The 14,843-nt window shown below is 38.0% G+C and overlaps 2 protein-coding genes across 2 annotated transcripts; one reads left to right on the top strand and one right to left on the bottom strand.

Moving 5' to 3' along the window:
- LOC109726133 (ankyrin repeat and KH domain-containing protein mask-like) lies at positions 821-3,216 on the top strand. Its single transcript, XM_020255569.1, has one exon. It carries the CDS (start codon positions 1,133-1,135, stop codon positions 2,837-2,839), a length of 1,707 nt encoding a protein of 568 aa, XP_020111158.1. The 5' UTR covers positions 821-1,132; the 3' UTR covers positions 2,840-3,216.
- On the bottom strand, positions 7,193-14,555 carry LOC109726809 (pyruvate kinase 1, cytosolic-like). The gene is made up of 16 exons (XM_020256600.1): positions 14,344-14,555; positions 13,975-14,071; positions 13,694-13,791; positions 13,319-13,474; positions 12,670-12,747; positions 11,662-11,793; positions 11,125-11,205; positions 10,871-10,942; positions 10,683-10,772; positions 9,929-10,073; positions 9,746-9,834; positions 9,418-9,513; positions 9,197-9,264; positions 8,966-9,065; positions 8,193-8,252; positions 7,193-7,570 (listed from the first exon to the last, which is right to left on the bottom strand). The coding sequence occupies exons 1-16, from the start codon at positions 14,410-14,412 to the stop codon at positions 7,418-7,420; spliced, it is 1,584 nt and encodes a 527-aa protein (XP_020112189.1). The 5' UTR covers positions 14,413-14,555; the 3' UTR covers positions 7,193-7,417.

Here is a 14,843-nt window from a genome sequence, read left to right as displayed (position 1 = left end):
TAAAAACGTGGCAATTTGAACGTTTGCTCCGGTNCGAAAACGGCTCAGGAGTATAGAGGCCTCCGTGCTCCTGAGAGCACAGCAGTCCTGCTATATATATATATATATATATATATATATATATATATATATATATATAAAGGTTGAGGGGGCCACCTCCTGTATTGTAGGAATGTGTTAGATGATATTGCATATACATGTAAGAATATATTTATAAAAGGAAGAATTTTTGAAAAAATGAATATGATAACTTAAATTTTATAGAAATATAATTTTTTAAAAAGACTACCTAGAACAAGATTTACAACTTCAAGCTGAAATCTAATGTTCAGATCTTTGATTTTTAAAAGATTGTTTAGTTTTAGTTGTTCATGAATTATGTTGAGTGAAATTGAATTAATGACTTGGTGTTGTTAATAATATTGTATTTGGAATATATGAAAGACTTGATGTTGTTAAAGACTATACACGGAAGAAATTAAGTATGCTAAAAGTGTATAAATCTAAATCGACTTGTGTAATTTAGAATATTTAGGGAGCTTATTATGATTCAACATACAGAAGGATAGAGTTGATTAAAAAAGGAAAAGGCAAGGAACAGTGCCCAGTACCCGTTAGGTCACTTTATTTGCTCAAATCTGTGGGGACTTCTGACTACCGGATTTGGCATCCAAAACCATGGGCAAATCCTAGCAGCTGTATTTGCAATGCCAAAGAGCCCAATCCAAGTTATCCCCACACCCTCTGCGCGCGAGAAGAATCGGTCGATCCATATACCCCCCCTCATTTAATTAATGGAAAATTTTAAAACACAGAAAAACTTTAAAAAATGGGAAGGGAAGAAAACCGCCCATCCAGCCTGCTGTTACTGCTCTACCAACCTCCTAATACCGGCGGCACCCACAAGTCTATTACACGCCGCAGGTCCTTCCCCACCCCACCCTCGGGTTTCGGTACTCGCCTATCTATAATCGTTACTCTGCTGACAAAGGACGAAGAAAGGAAGCGGTGATATGCCGAAGAAGCATAAGAATCGAGCTTTTTTGGACGGCGCACGCGTGCTTAATCAAACGGAGGAACGAGCGAGTGAACTACCGGTTGGTTGGTTGGTTGGTTGCTTAATTGAAAGCCCATGGAGGCAGGAGGTGATCATCACGGCATGGGCGGTGGAGGGATGCTCCCGAGGAGCATAGGAGGGGCAGCAGGAATGCTGGGGCTGGAGATGCCCCTACTAAACGCACACCCTCAGCAGCAGCAGCAGCAGCAGCAGTACGTGTCGCCCTTCCAGCAGCCCCAAAACCAGCAGCTAGCTGGACATCATTCCTCCTTGAGACAATCCTCCTACGCGAGCTACGGCGTCCGGGGGAGACAGCAGCAGGCTCAGCACTCCCCGGAGGGCGAGCCCGAGTTTCGAGAGGGCGGCGGTGCTGGCGATCATGGGGCGGCGAAGCGGGGGGGCGCGTCGCTGACGTCCCAATCGCCGTGCCCCTGGACGAGGATGAAGTGGACCGATAGCATGGTCCGCCTCCTCATCTCGGTCGTGTACAGCGTCGGGGACGACGGAGGAGGAGGGGAAGGCGGCGACCACAATAATATCCAATTACCGCCCCCCGCCTCCTCGTCCTCCTCCTCCAGGGGAGCGAACACCAGAGGAGGCGGTGCGGCCTCGGCCTCGGCCTCGGCGTCGCAGCAGCAGCAGCAACAGAAGAAGGGGAAATGGAAGTCGGTGTCGAGGGCGATGATGGAGAAGGGGTTCTGCGTGTCGCCGCAGCAGTGCGAGGACAAGTTCAACGACCTGAACAAGAGGTACAAGAGGGTGATCGATCTTCTGGGGAAGGGGACGGCGTGCCGGGTGGTGGAGAATCCGTCCCTCCTCGACACCATGGACCACCTCCCCGCAAAGGCCAGGGAGGAGGCCCGCAAGCTCCTCAGCTCCAAGCACCTCTTCTTCCCGGAGATGTGCGCCTATCACAACGCCGGAAGCGCGAACCCCTCCTGCGCAGCCGGTCCGCCAGCGGCACCAGCAGCGCAGCCGTCCCGGATGCCTAGCCTTCCGCAGCTGTCGGATCGGCAGACCAGCTGCTTCCACCACCCGGCCGGCCCCGGCGCAAGCCGAGAGGAGGAGGCGATCGGCAAGGCCGCCGCCGCGGGAGCGAACGATGGTCGCCATCATCAGCCCGCCGAGGAGGACGAGGACGAGGACGAGGGCGAGGACAACGACGCCGACGAGGATAGGAGCAATAACGAGGAGGAGGAGGAGGAGGATGAGGAGGAGGAGGACGACGACGACCGGCTGGCGGACGACGACCCGCTGGAGGACGACAGGAACGAGGAGGACCGCGGCGGGGACGTCGAGGACATGAAGGCAGTCGTGACGGCATCGAAGAGGCAGAAGAGAACGCCCCGGCTGTCGCTGTCGCTGCAGTCGTCGACGACGGCGTCCGCCCGGCTTCAGGAGCTGCGGAGCGAGCTGATGGGCATGGCGGCGGCGGCGGCGGCGGCCGGGGAAGGAGGAGGGGGGGCGATGATGCAGTGGGTGAGGAGGAGAGCGGCGGAGCTGGAGGAGCAGCGGGTGGGGTATCAGTGCCGGGCGTTCCAGCTGGAGCGGCAGCGCTTCAAGTGGCTGCGCTTCAGCACCAACAAGGAGCACGAGATGGAGCGCATGAAGCTCGACAACGACCGCCTCCGCCTCGACAACGACCGCATGCTACTCCTCCTCCGCCAGAAGGAGCTCGAACTACTCTCCACCACCGCCAGCGACGCGGCCGGAGGCCATGCTGCGGCCGCCTCCTCCACCGACCACCATCACTTCCTCAACCACCACAAACAGCAAGAGTAGAGGAGTCAGCAAGCCAATGCAGTGACTGCAATTCCTCACCAAAATCAACAACCTCAACCATGCAAGCAGCCAAACAAACGAAACCAGCCTCGCAGCTTCTTTGTGTGCGCTTGTATTATTAGGGAAACCAGAGCCTCGCAGCGCTAGTAAGTCTGAAGTTGGTAATCTTACCATCCTCAATTTTAGGATTTAGGTAATATTTTTTAGATTTGTAGTGTTAAAAAAAATAATGATAATAACAACATCACTGGGAAAAGAAGTCTGTCTTTAGGGCTGCGTTTGGTTGGAGAACTAAATTTTGAAGAACAATTTTTGTTATTTCCGAGAACAGAGAATATTTCGGTACAAAATAGAACAATTGTAAATTTGTGTTTGGATGCATTCGAGGATATTCTAGAGGATATTCTTAACAACGTTTGGATAAAAAGTCTAGAACAACGTCTAAATATATTTTGAAAAATAAAATAATTAATTTATATTAGTATATTTTATATAAAATTATTTATAAAATTATTTCATATAGTAATTTATAATATAATATTTTATGTAAGAATCTAATTTAAAATAATATATTTTATTTTATTATATATAATAATTTATTTTATGTAATAATTTATTTTATATAATTTATTCATAATATATTAATGAATAAAGTATAATACTAACAATATCCCTATATTTTTAATTAATAATTAGTATAAATTTCAATACAAATAAAAAAAATATATATAATTAAATATTAAAGTATAAATGATAGAGTTTAATAAAATAAAAAATATATCAAATTTAATTAATTTATATTATATAATAAAATTTAAGTATAAATATATTATCATAAAAATTTAAGTATAAATTTCAATACAAATTAAAATATATATATAATATATGAAAAAAAGATTTTATGTATATAATAATTAATATAAAATAAAATAATTAAATATTAATATATAAATAATAAAACTTAATAAAATATAATATATATCAAATTTAATTAATTTATATTATATAATAAAATTTAAGTATAATATATTATCATAAAAAAAATATTTATACTAATTAAAATAATATTTATACTAATATATTTATTTATATTTATTTATTAAATTTGAGCATTCATTTAATTTATTTGAAATTAATTAAAATAAAGTATAAAAAATTAAAAGGCCAGAAAAAAAAAAAAAAGAAAAAAAAAAGCCCAAACTCTTGTTCCGGCTTGTTCTCCCTTTTAGGGAGAACAAGTTTACCGGGTTGTTCCCGGCTTAACGGGTTGTTCCGGGAACAACCCGGTTGTTCCAAAATACATTTTGTTTGGAGGGATATCCCGCCTTGTTCTGGGATATCCCTCCAACCAAACGCAGCCTAGGAGTCCGGCTGCTATGCTATCGATAGCATCAAGCACTTGATGCTATTAAGTTTTCTGCCGTTAGATTGATCTCTTTGATTATTTTTATCCGTTAGATTATGCAATTCAACCAACCACTCACTCAACTCTTGGAGGCCTATATTATTCTAACCTTATATTTTTCAATACAAGGACTAAAAAACTAATAGCACCAACAACTTGGTGCTATTGATAGTATTTCAGCCTAGTTACTGTCTTTGGATAGTGAAGTTGAAATATTTTTTTTAAAAACAAGGTAACACGCTATCCGTTTTATTCATTTAGCAAATGAATTTGACCGTTTTATTTATTTAGCAAATGAATTTGATTGCAAAGGTTGAGGTAATGCGGTCTCAAAAAATATTGAAGGTAATCAAAATTAAAAAAACAAATAAAAGCAAAGAAGAAAAAAGATAGAAAAATCACTAATTCTACTCCTTACTGAAGACCAAATTAATAAGTACTGCAAAACACAATTAATTTCTTGCTCATGTCAAAAAAAAAAAAAAAAAAAGTTTGATTGGTTTCTATAAATTATGTGCTAGATCATTCACCAGCATATTGCCATCCTGGTATAATACCTAGCAGCCCCTTCATTTTCTTTGTCTTGACTTTTGTTCTCTCCTCTTTATTTAAACTTTATCATGTTTGCAATTTGCCATCTGAATTATAGAAGTATTATAATTTATAGGTAAAAACGAAAACTTATGGAATTGAGCCTCACCATGGACAATTTGATTTTGACTATCAAACATTTTAAAATTTTAACTTTACTATCTAATCTTTCAATTGCTTTGATTTAAATTAATTAATGATATTTTTAATTTTAAAATTTGAATATACTATCTATCTTTGCGTATTTAGTTAGTATATTTTATATAATTTTTATAATTATAATTTTATTAAAGCAAGTAATTAGTTTAAATTTTTTAGTTATAGTATTATTGATTGTTTCAAATCAAATAAGTTAAAAGATTGGATGATAATATTAAAATGTGAAAGTTTCAATAGCCAAATTTAAGTAGTCCATAGTTTAAATAAATTTTATGTTTATTTTCCTAATTTATATTCAACATCCTAGTGCAAGTGGCTAAAAGCTTGGTGGTTGGTATTCGAGGTTCCAAGTTCAAATTTTAGTTGCTTCACATTTTTAGCTAAATTTATTTCTAAATAAAATAAAGAAAGCAGATAGCGTGCTACTTTTCTCTCAAAAAAAAAAAAAAAAATTCAACATCAAAAACTACTTTTCTCTCAAAAAAAAAAAAAAATCAACATCAAAAACTAAAAAATAGCTGCTAGCTAAACTCATGAACTGACAAAAGCGGTCATCTCACTTATTCTTTCACCATGTAACTAGCCAACATCTAACCAAATTAATGGAACTAACAATTTTATGATTAATTCCAACCAAATTATTTAAATGTAAAGTTTAGCATTTTAAAGTTCAAATGGTAAATTATGTTGAGAAGAACTCCAAAATTTTTAATATGTTGTTTTATCTTTTTGTATAAAACTTCACAAAGCTATCTATAGAATTCTAATATGCAGAAATTAATCGAGTGCTACACAAGCTATGGCATTGTATTTACAACTTTGTCATCCTATATTATATAAAATATAATATTTTATTATTTTTTAAAATTGTCGTCGTTATTTACGAAAGCCTTAAGCCGGAGAGTAAAATACTGTGGTTTGAACCACATGGCAGTAAATTGTAGATATGTTATACCACAGATGACTATTTCATTTTCGGTAAAAATCTACTAAACTTATCTAAATTATGGAGCATTTGGTGTTTGTTGTGCGATCTGTCAAATTTTAAATTTTATTATTCAATCCTACAATTTATTTAATTTGAATTAATCAACAATACGCCGATTTCAAATTTAAATGCATCGTTTATTTATACAAATTTGATAAATATACTTCATACAATTTCAGCAATAATAAATTTATTAAAGTAAATAATTTAGTTATATTTTAAAATCAAAATACCGTTGGCTTGGCCAAATCAAATAAATTGAGAATGTTGAATAATAAAATAAAAATTTTAAAAAGGTTAGATAACTAATTCAAGATGATTCGTAATTCAGATAAATTTGACATAATTTCACCAAATTTTTATAAGGGTAAACTTCAAATAGTACCCCTGTGGCTTCACACTTTCTCACTTTAGTACCATATGGTTTAAAGTGTATCAAGTTAGTATTCTGTTGTTTCATTTTTATCTTTTTATCAGTTTTTTCGTTAATATTTTGTTAAATTATATACAAAAAAATTTCAGACACCCCACCTACGTTTATCGAATATTTACTTTAGTACCCTTTAGTTTTAAGTTTGTCATTGATTTAATAAAAAATTTAGTAAAATCGATAATATAAAATAAAAATAAAATCACAGGGTATTAAATTGATACATTTTAAGCCACAGAATACTAAAGTGAGAAAGTGTGAAACCACAAGATGGTATTTGAAGTTTTTTCTTTTTATAAATACACTTCTCAACCGCACGTACTCAAACAAATTATATATAATTTTAGCATTCTTTACTACATTCAACAAAATAAATTGTAGATAATTATAATTACTGCATTTTTAATTATATATACTTTTAATTATGTATTATATTTATAATTAAATCCAACCAAGCAGCTCCAAAATACTGACATTTAGTAACAAACAGTTTAACCTTGTTGATATGGACATGCGTGATTTTCCCTTCTTGAAAATATCAAAATAGTTCGCCGGGGGCAATCAATGGAAAGACGACTAATTAAAGATGATAGCCACAGCTCAAAAGAAGTTCAGAGGTATTCCATCAAAAAATAGAAGTTCAGAGGTAGACTGGGTAGTCACTTCATCCTCACTACCACAGCTTTATTTTTATAACAAAATAATGTTTAGTTAAGCAAATAAAAGAAAATTTAAGATCGAGATGGAACTATTTGCAGCCTAATTATGCTATCATCGGGGTAAACAGAACCAGAAAACTTTAATATGGCAAAAATCATCAGCCAGTCACAAAATTTGTGAGCAGTTGTCTATAATACCACAGCTCCAACTTTGAGCAAACCATCCATCAGCACGGCACTAAATAAATAATAAATATTAAATATTTAGGAGCAAAATGAGCTTCGATGCTGCGTGGAGCGTATTCCAGATCTTGAAGATACAACTCTAATCATGTATAGCACCTAATCAGTCCTCTAACTCGATAATCTTCACCACAGAAGCATCCCCAACCTTCTGGCAGACAACAACACGGTCATGTGACTTAATCACCCCAGATTCCTTACCATGATCAAGAGCAACCTTCAGAACTGATTCATTGGTTGCACTCGTAGACTCGGCCTGCACAACCCCAGAAAAAAAAAAAAAAAAAAAAAAAAAAAATCTTAAATGAGAACACTGATTGGAACAGACTTACGCGTACAAGCAACAAAATTATTAATCTCGACTTGAACATTGAACCGAGCACCGTAACCCATTCTTAGCTGGTGCAAGCACGTTTATTACTACTTTGCAATTACCTGTTATTTCTAGCCAAAATTACATTACATTGCAGCGATGAAGTCCATAACACGTTTGTCCATATCAGGTTACAACTATAAGCATCAATGCATTCTTTAGTTTAAAGGCATATAATAGAATAGTTAGAAGGAAACTCAACCAAGATAGTGGTCAAACAAGCGTCACCCTGTTCTACTGGAAGGACAAGAAATAGGTAAAAGGGCTGTGCCATTATGACGTAAAGGATCAGCATCCCCAGTGAGGATCAGTTTGTCCATCCATGATATTAAATTCCAACAGTTTTAGTAACCTTAGAAGCATCAATTAAGGCCTCCGATGTGATGCATCTATACCTTTCTGTGAATAAGCGAAGTTTCCTTTTATCTTTTGTGCATGTGTGACTATGTGCCTATGGGTCCATATTTACACATGTGAATGCTTATGAAAAGAAGAAATGACTTACAGGATGACGAGGATCAGCAAGCATGGGAAAGAGGCCTCTAACAATGAGGGATTGCCTTGCCTGTGCATTAAATATTTTCCCATCAATAGTCATTCTGTTAAAGACAATTAGTAAAACAACAATGAAGTAATAAGCATCAAAAGAACATGAGATTACAGTGGTAAACCAATACACCGATGACTACCACACACAAAACGCTTCTATAGATATACTTAAACAAGAGGGTTACCAAGTTATGGTCCCACCAAAATGAGCTCCTAAAAAGAGCCAGCCCTAAGTCCCTAACCCTCAGGCTTGTCATATAAAGTGCCTGCCCCCAAAACTTGAACTTGCAACTATGTTGGCACAGGCCCAAGACTTCATCATCTCTCCTAGTAATGGCCCATCATGTGATTATGGTAAACCATTCCAGTAGGAGGAGAACAATGTCTTCCTAAGTTTTGAGCAAATTCCAAGGACACGAGGAAGAATCAATTATATGGACCCAAGTTAACCAGATAGGCATTAGAACAATATCTCAGGCATGCAAAGCTGGATAAATGATAACGTATCCTGTTCAGCTTTATTTCCTTTTAATGAATATGACATTCTGTTCCACACAAGGTGCTACGGTATTCTCTATTTGGCTCTGCAATCCTAAGTCGATCAGCTATGATATTTTGGATTCAAGGTGAAGTCAGATCATATTGTTACCAGGCCTGAATGCAACTTTTAAATAATAAACCATATTAAGGAATGAAAAGGTAGGGGAATAGAAAAGGCAAAGCACTTACTTCAAAAGCACCAGTGAAACTCCAGCGAAGCTGGTTTGTTTTGAGCCGAGGGATGACGACAGATAATACCGGCATGGTAGGCCTGTACTTGGCAATCAATCTGCATCACATACGATATCATGACTCATGAGAGACATCCTAGAATCAATGAAGAATGCAATGCAATAACTATCCATGTCCGTAAAGGATGGAGAGTAGGTCTGTAGTTTGCATATATTCCTGTAACAGTACCTTGCAGTCCTTCCTGAAGAAGTGAACACAATAATGACAGAGGCCTTTACTTTAATAGCAGCACGTACCTATACAATAGACAAACAAAAATGACTTTACAAGAGTGAATATTTTCTAGAAATTTAAGTTACATAACTAAATATATATAAAGGTGAAAGAACTTTCATTTATAGACTAGTGAAAACTTCGTTCAGAATGAAAAAGGGAATAAAAGGACATACAGCAGAGGAAGCAATGGACTCCAAGTGCGACATGGGCTCCCCAACATATTTTACAGTTTTCTTAAAGTACAAATCCTGGTTGAAAACCTTCTCTGCCTGCAAGAATACAATTTCGACAAAGAATACCAAAATTATGCAGAGAAAATGGCAAGAATGAACACATGCCCCTAGCAACAATGGATACCACCATGTGCATATTAGTCCTCAATGAGCAGGGTAATTTTACCCCATGAAGGTTCCACAATTTTGTTCAATATCTTTTCCTTGCCACTCGACTATAGAAATACATTTATAAAACATTGTAAGACTCTCATAATAAGAGACTCACTTCTGCACAAATTTTACCCACAGTTGAAATAGTTTCAACAGGGTATAATCCCCGAAGAGTCTCAGCGCCTAAAAGGATTGCATCACTACCTGCATCATGATGATACTTGAAAATCAGATAATGAAATAAAAGATTATAAATTTGAAAAATAGACCAAAACATGAGAGTAAAAACACTATATACCATCAAGTACTGCATTAGCAACGTCTGTTGCCTCTGCACGAGTAGGTCTAAGGTTGTCAGTCATACTGTCCACAACCCGAGTAATCACAGCAGGCTTTCCAGCCATGTTACACTTATAGAGAGCAGCCTTTTGAAATAAAAACACCTGCAAGCAACACCAGAGGTCAATGACAATGCTAATGGAATCTAAAGCAATAATGCAACAAAGAGAGAGAGAGAGAGAGAGAGAGAGAGAGAGAGAGAGAGAGAGAGAGAGAGAGCCAGATAAGAGAAGATTAATAAAGGACCTAATACATAGCCCAGTGATCTGAAGGCCATGTACTTGTCAGACTACTTTACTGAAGATAAATAATGATAGCTCATTGGTTGAAAAACTGCTTTTTCAGTTTAGCAAGAATTGATCATGCAGTCGCCACTGAGCTGCAACACCAAAAGTGAAATTGTATACGAGTTACATGCAGATGCAGTGTTACCTCCAATCACAGATAGACACGAGCCACTGTCAACCCAATCAAGAGATTCATGCATAAATATTATAAGAATAAATCATACACTAGGTGAAGAGATTCTACTGTCATAAACAATTTTTTTTTGTTTTGCAGTAAGTGGACTGGATCTTCCACGATCAACAGAAGCATAAAGTGTTGACATTTAAGCATGCATACAGTGAAATGAATTAATCTATTTAAGCAACACAACAAGAGGAATACATGACCATTATTAATACAGACAAGAGAAACCCCAAATTTTCAACCTTCTCTGGAGGGAGGTCAATCCCCAGATTCCCTCGTGAAAGGATAATGCCATCTGCTTCTTGAAGAATCTCATCAAAATGAGTCAAACCCTGCAGAAGTATAGAAGTGTGCATTAGTTAGGAACTTGAGCACTCAAATAGTCAAATAGAACTGTCTCCAACAAGGTACAAATTGGTTTTTTACTTACTTCTATGTTTTCAACTTTTGCAAATATCTGAGTTTGCTTTAGGTCACCCAAATTTGAGAGGAACTCTCGTGCCTATACCACAATAACAGCATTTTTATTGGTTACAGCCGGCAGCACATTGGAAACATTAAAAGCAAGCAAAATAGATCCAAAGAGTAAACTGGCCCAAGCTATTTTTCAACTCCTTGCGCTCTCCCCATACACTGTACCTGCAGGAGAAAAAGGAAAATAAATTAAAAGGTATTTGTCCTTACCTGTCGAACATCTTCTGCATGCCTTGTGTAAGATAATGAAAGAAAGTCAATCTTATTTCGAACACCCCATTTGCTGATGACCTAAAGTGTTGTCAACATTCCAAATTACATCAGAAAGTAATGCTATTAAGTTTGAAAAAGCATCTAGATACCACATAGGCAAGATACATTAGAAAAAACTTGTTTGTGTGCACCAATTTCCATGCTTAGGGGAAAAAAAAAAAGAGGGTCAACAATAGGTGGAAAACTACTTATTCTTGTGATATTTCCACACAGTAGATAGTGCAGAAACTAGGAATCAATACAGAACCATTAAAGCAAGCCCATGGCCAAGAAGGAAAACCAAACTGTATACTAGGAAATAAAGCATTATGTGATTATATTACTAAATATGGAATAAGATAGTGGAAATAAAAGAAAAATAAAGGAGTTGCTCAACAACAGTTACAAAAATATCAGGTAGAAGTAGATGTCATGTTCAAAGACAGCAGCGGGAGATAAAAAAGTATAGAAAATTTTCCAACGTAACATCCTTACGTCTTTGTCAGCATCAGAAAGTGTAGGCAAGTCAATGTGGATTTGAGAAGCATGGAGCGTAAATAGAGATCCAGTGAGAGTCGCTGTGTTCTTAATCATGCAAATCACATCATCACCATTCAATTCGGACACCTGCAATATTGAGCTCCTCCATTGTTCTAATCAGATATCAAATATCAGACCAAAGATGAATATATACCACAACATTGCAACACATAAGTTTCATAAATAAAAACACCTATTAATCTTCCAACTCTTCCAAATCATGCTGTGTGTGTGCAAACTACATCACTTCAATCAAACTTTCATTAATAGAGGAAAAAAAAACATATGGAGAATTGATCACTTTGCATGCCATCAACCAAGTAATTAATGTAGAGTCAGGTAAACCAAGATACTCTACTAGTCTAATACAAAATCCGACCACAGGGGAATCTGCCCTTGTGTTTAGTATCCCATACACTCGCCCGAGAAGTCAAGGGTATGAGTACCGCTTAGAGTTGCCGGGATTACAGAGCAGACCCCCCTCCAAACTGCGATCCGGATCACACATACCGATTCAAGGTGGGTTCTCGATCCAGATCGCAAAAGAAAGGAATGTATTCACTAGATAAAAAAATACAAAAGAGTCATACTCATATGGAAAAAGGTTGAGGCGGTCTTTATTAGAAGAAAGAATTCCCAATCCGACCGTAATGAAAGAAAGGACTATATGGTAACAAAGGTAAGTTATTGACTATTTTATATATGTCGATCTGTATTGACATTCTAAACGAGCAAAATTTTCAGCATAACATTCTGGATAACCCTAACCCCATCAAACCGCATTCCTAAGAAACTAGAGAACTACATTCCCGTAACAGTACCACGCACCACACTGTATCCCGTTCCAGGTAACATTGGCCCTGCTTGCAGGGATTATTAGGGGGTCCTAGATCCACGTTCTTGAAAAATAGAAAAGAAAAAAAGAAAAAGAATCTAAGCAGCTAAGTCTACTGGCCACCATACCTCCAACCAAACAGAAGTAGTTTCACTGCCAGTGAACAAGTATTGCCCAATGAATATCGTGTCTCCTGGCTTTACTGCCTGCAAACAGCTAAAATTCAATAAGAAAACTCATGTTGAAATAACTGGAAAGCAAATTGATATTTATTATTTTGTATTAAATTTTCCTGATATCCCATGTTGACATTGCTTATTGCGTGACAACACTTACGAACCAGGTTCATTAATTCAATTTATCTACAAGCAAGATGTGTTTACACAAAACCCATTAAAACCACTTTGCCAATAAGAATGTAAAACTAGTAAATATATGAATCTTTTGGAAAGTTCGACATAAAAAACACCTAAATGTGTTGATCAGAATAAAACTTGGAATGTAAAAATGTGTGAACATATGAATTAGTAAAGATTGAGTGGCAAAGAAACATGAGAGCAAGCTGAGATCCAGTGAACAACACAAGTAGATGCCCCACAGAAAATAAACAAGATAAATCCGATTCTCATCAAGTGGTTGAGAGACAGATCAATGGCAGAATTGAGACAGAAAAAATGAGATCTCAGTAGCCATTTAACAAGTCGAGCCTTAACAGTAAAGCGAAGGCAGCGTGACCACAAAAGGTAGACTAGGAACTTAGGAAGTGAAATTGCTTGCCTTTGCTAGTCCGGTAAAATTGATGGGCAACAACTTTGATGATGCTTCTTGTCCCTGATCAGGAGTCAAGACAACAAATGCATTCTCCTCGAGCGAAATTGCATTTTCACTCTTGTTGGCAACTTGCAACTCTGGACCCACAGTATCTAGCATGACCTTGAACAAGCACGCAATTATGTAACTCAGCTAGGTTTAGTATTTACTAGAGTAGCTCACAGAGGATGAAATATTAGTCCGATAGACTGAAAGCTGTGAAAGAGAGGAAGAGAACAGCCTCGTGTATTTGTAATTTTGGAGGATCAAGCCAATGATATTCTCTTTTTTTTCCCCCGATATTTACAGATTTCAATGTGAGCAAGTGCACGAAGTACTCACAGCGCACAGCTTTTTGGTGCTCTTGATAGCCAGTTTCAGATATTCCAGAGTTTCCTGGTGATAATCCACGCCCCCCCACGAGAAATCAAAGCGTGCCACTGACAGAGAAAATCAACAGAGCGATTAAACCCAATGCATCATGGGTGCATCTCATGAACACGATTTAAATTGAACTAACACAGGCATATTTTATTTTAAAGGGAGATACTGGAATGTGTAGATAAAGCAGCAACAGATGAAGCATATGAATCATAAGAAAAGGAGAGCAGTAGCGAGGATACCAGACATGCCGGCCTTGAGGCAGGCAGAGATAATCTCGACAGAGCGCGACCTGGGGCCCAGCGTCCCGACGATCTTCGTCATCGCAGGGAAGAAGCTCTGTAGGCGATCCGTTCGATCACACACACGCGGTCAGTAAAGAGAGAGCAATAACAGGACGATTATCATGAAAACATCGGCGGGAAGGAAAAGGAAGGGGGCGAATTTCGAAAAGAAAAAAACAGCAGAAGCAATATTTCTGTTATATACATATATAAAAAAGCTAAAAGCATCACATAGACGTAAGAGGAAGAAAGAAAAAGAAAACGAAACGGGAACACAGTGGAGAGAGAGAGAGCGAGAGAGAGAGAGAAGGGCAAGAGAAGACGCACGGGCTTGGAAGGCTCGAGGACGGAGGCCATCCTGATGGGTTCTTCGAGCAGCAGGTGCGTCGAATGCATATCTTCAGTAGCAATCAAGAGAGGAGGAACGAGAGGAGGGATCTCTCTGTGCGCAGTAGATATGGTGCGTATGCTACGGACGCAAAGGAGAGGAGGAAGCCGATGGTCATATTATAGAAAAAAAAAAAAAGCGGAAGGCGGCACAACAAAATAGAACGAACTCTCGGTCGACTAGGAATTACGAACGACGCGTCCAGAAGAATCAGAGGGAAAGCGGCGCGCGGGGTCGCTGGTAAAATGCATGGATAGTCCTTCTACTCTACATTAATTTTTTAGGAGATAGGGATAGGAATAGGCCCTTATCCCTCCCTTTATATTCAAATATTAATTTTTTAGCCGAAAATAGTAGTTCTCGATTATCCCACCAACACTTTTATTTTTTATATAAAACTTCCTAATATTTTTCTTATCCCCGGGAATAACCCAATTTT

This window comes from Ananas comosus, linkage group 21, assembly GCF_001540865.1.
Source record: "Ananas comosus cultivar F153 linkage group 21, ASM154086v1, whole genome shotgun sequence".
NCBI classification, from domain to species: domain Eukaryota; kingdom Viridiplantae; phylum Streptophyta; class Magnoliopsida; order Poales; family Bromeliaceae; genus Ananas; species Ananas comosus.
Note: the sequence above shows the minus strand (reverse complement) of the source record. Positions and strands in the feature narration are given on the sequence as shown.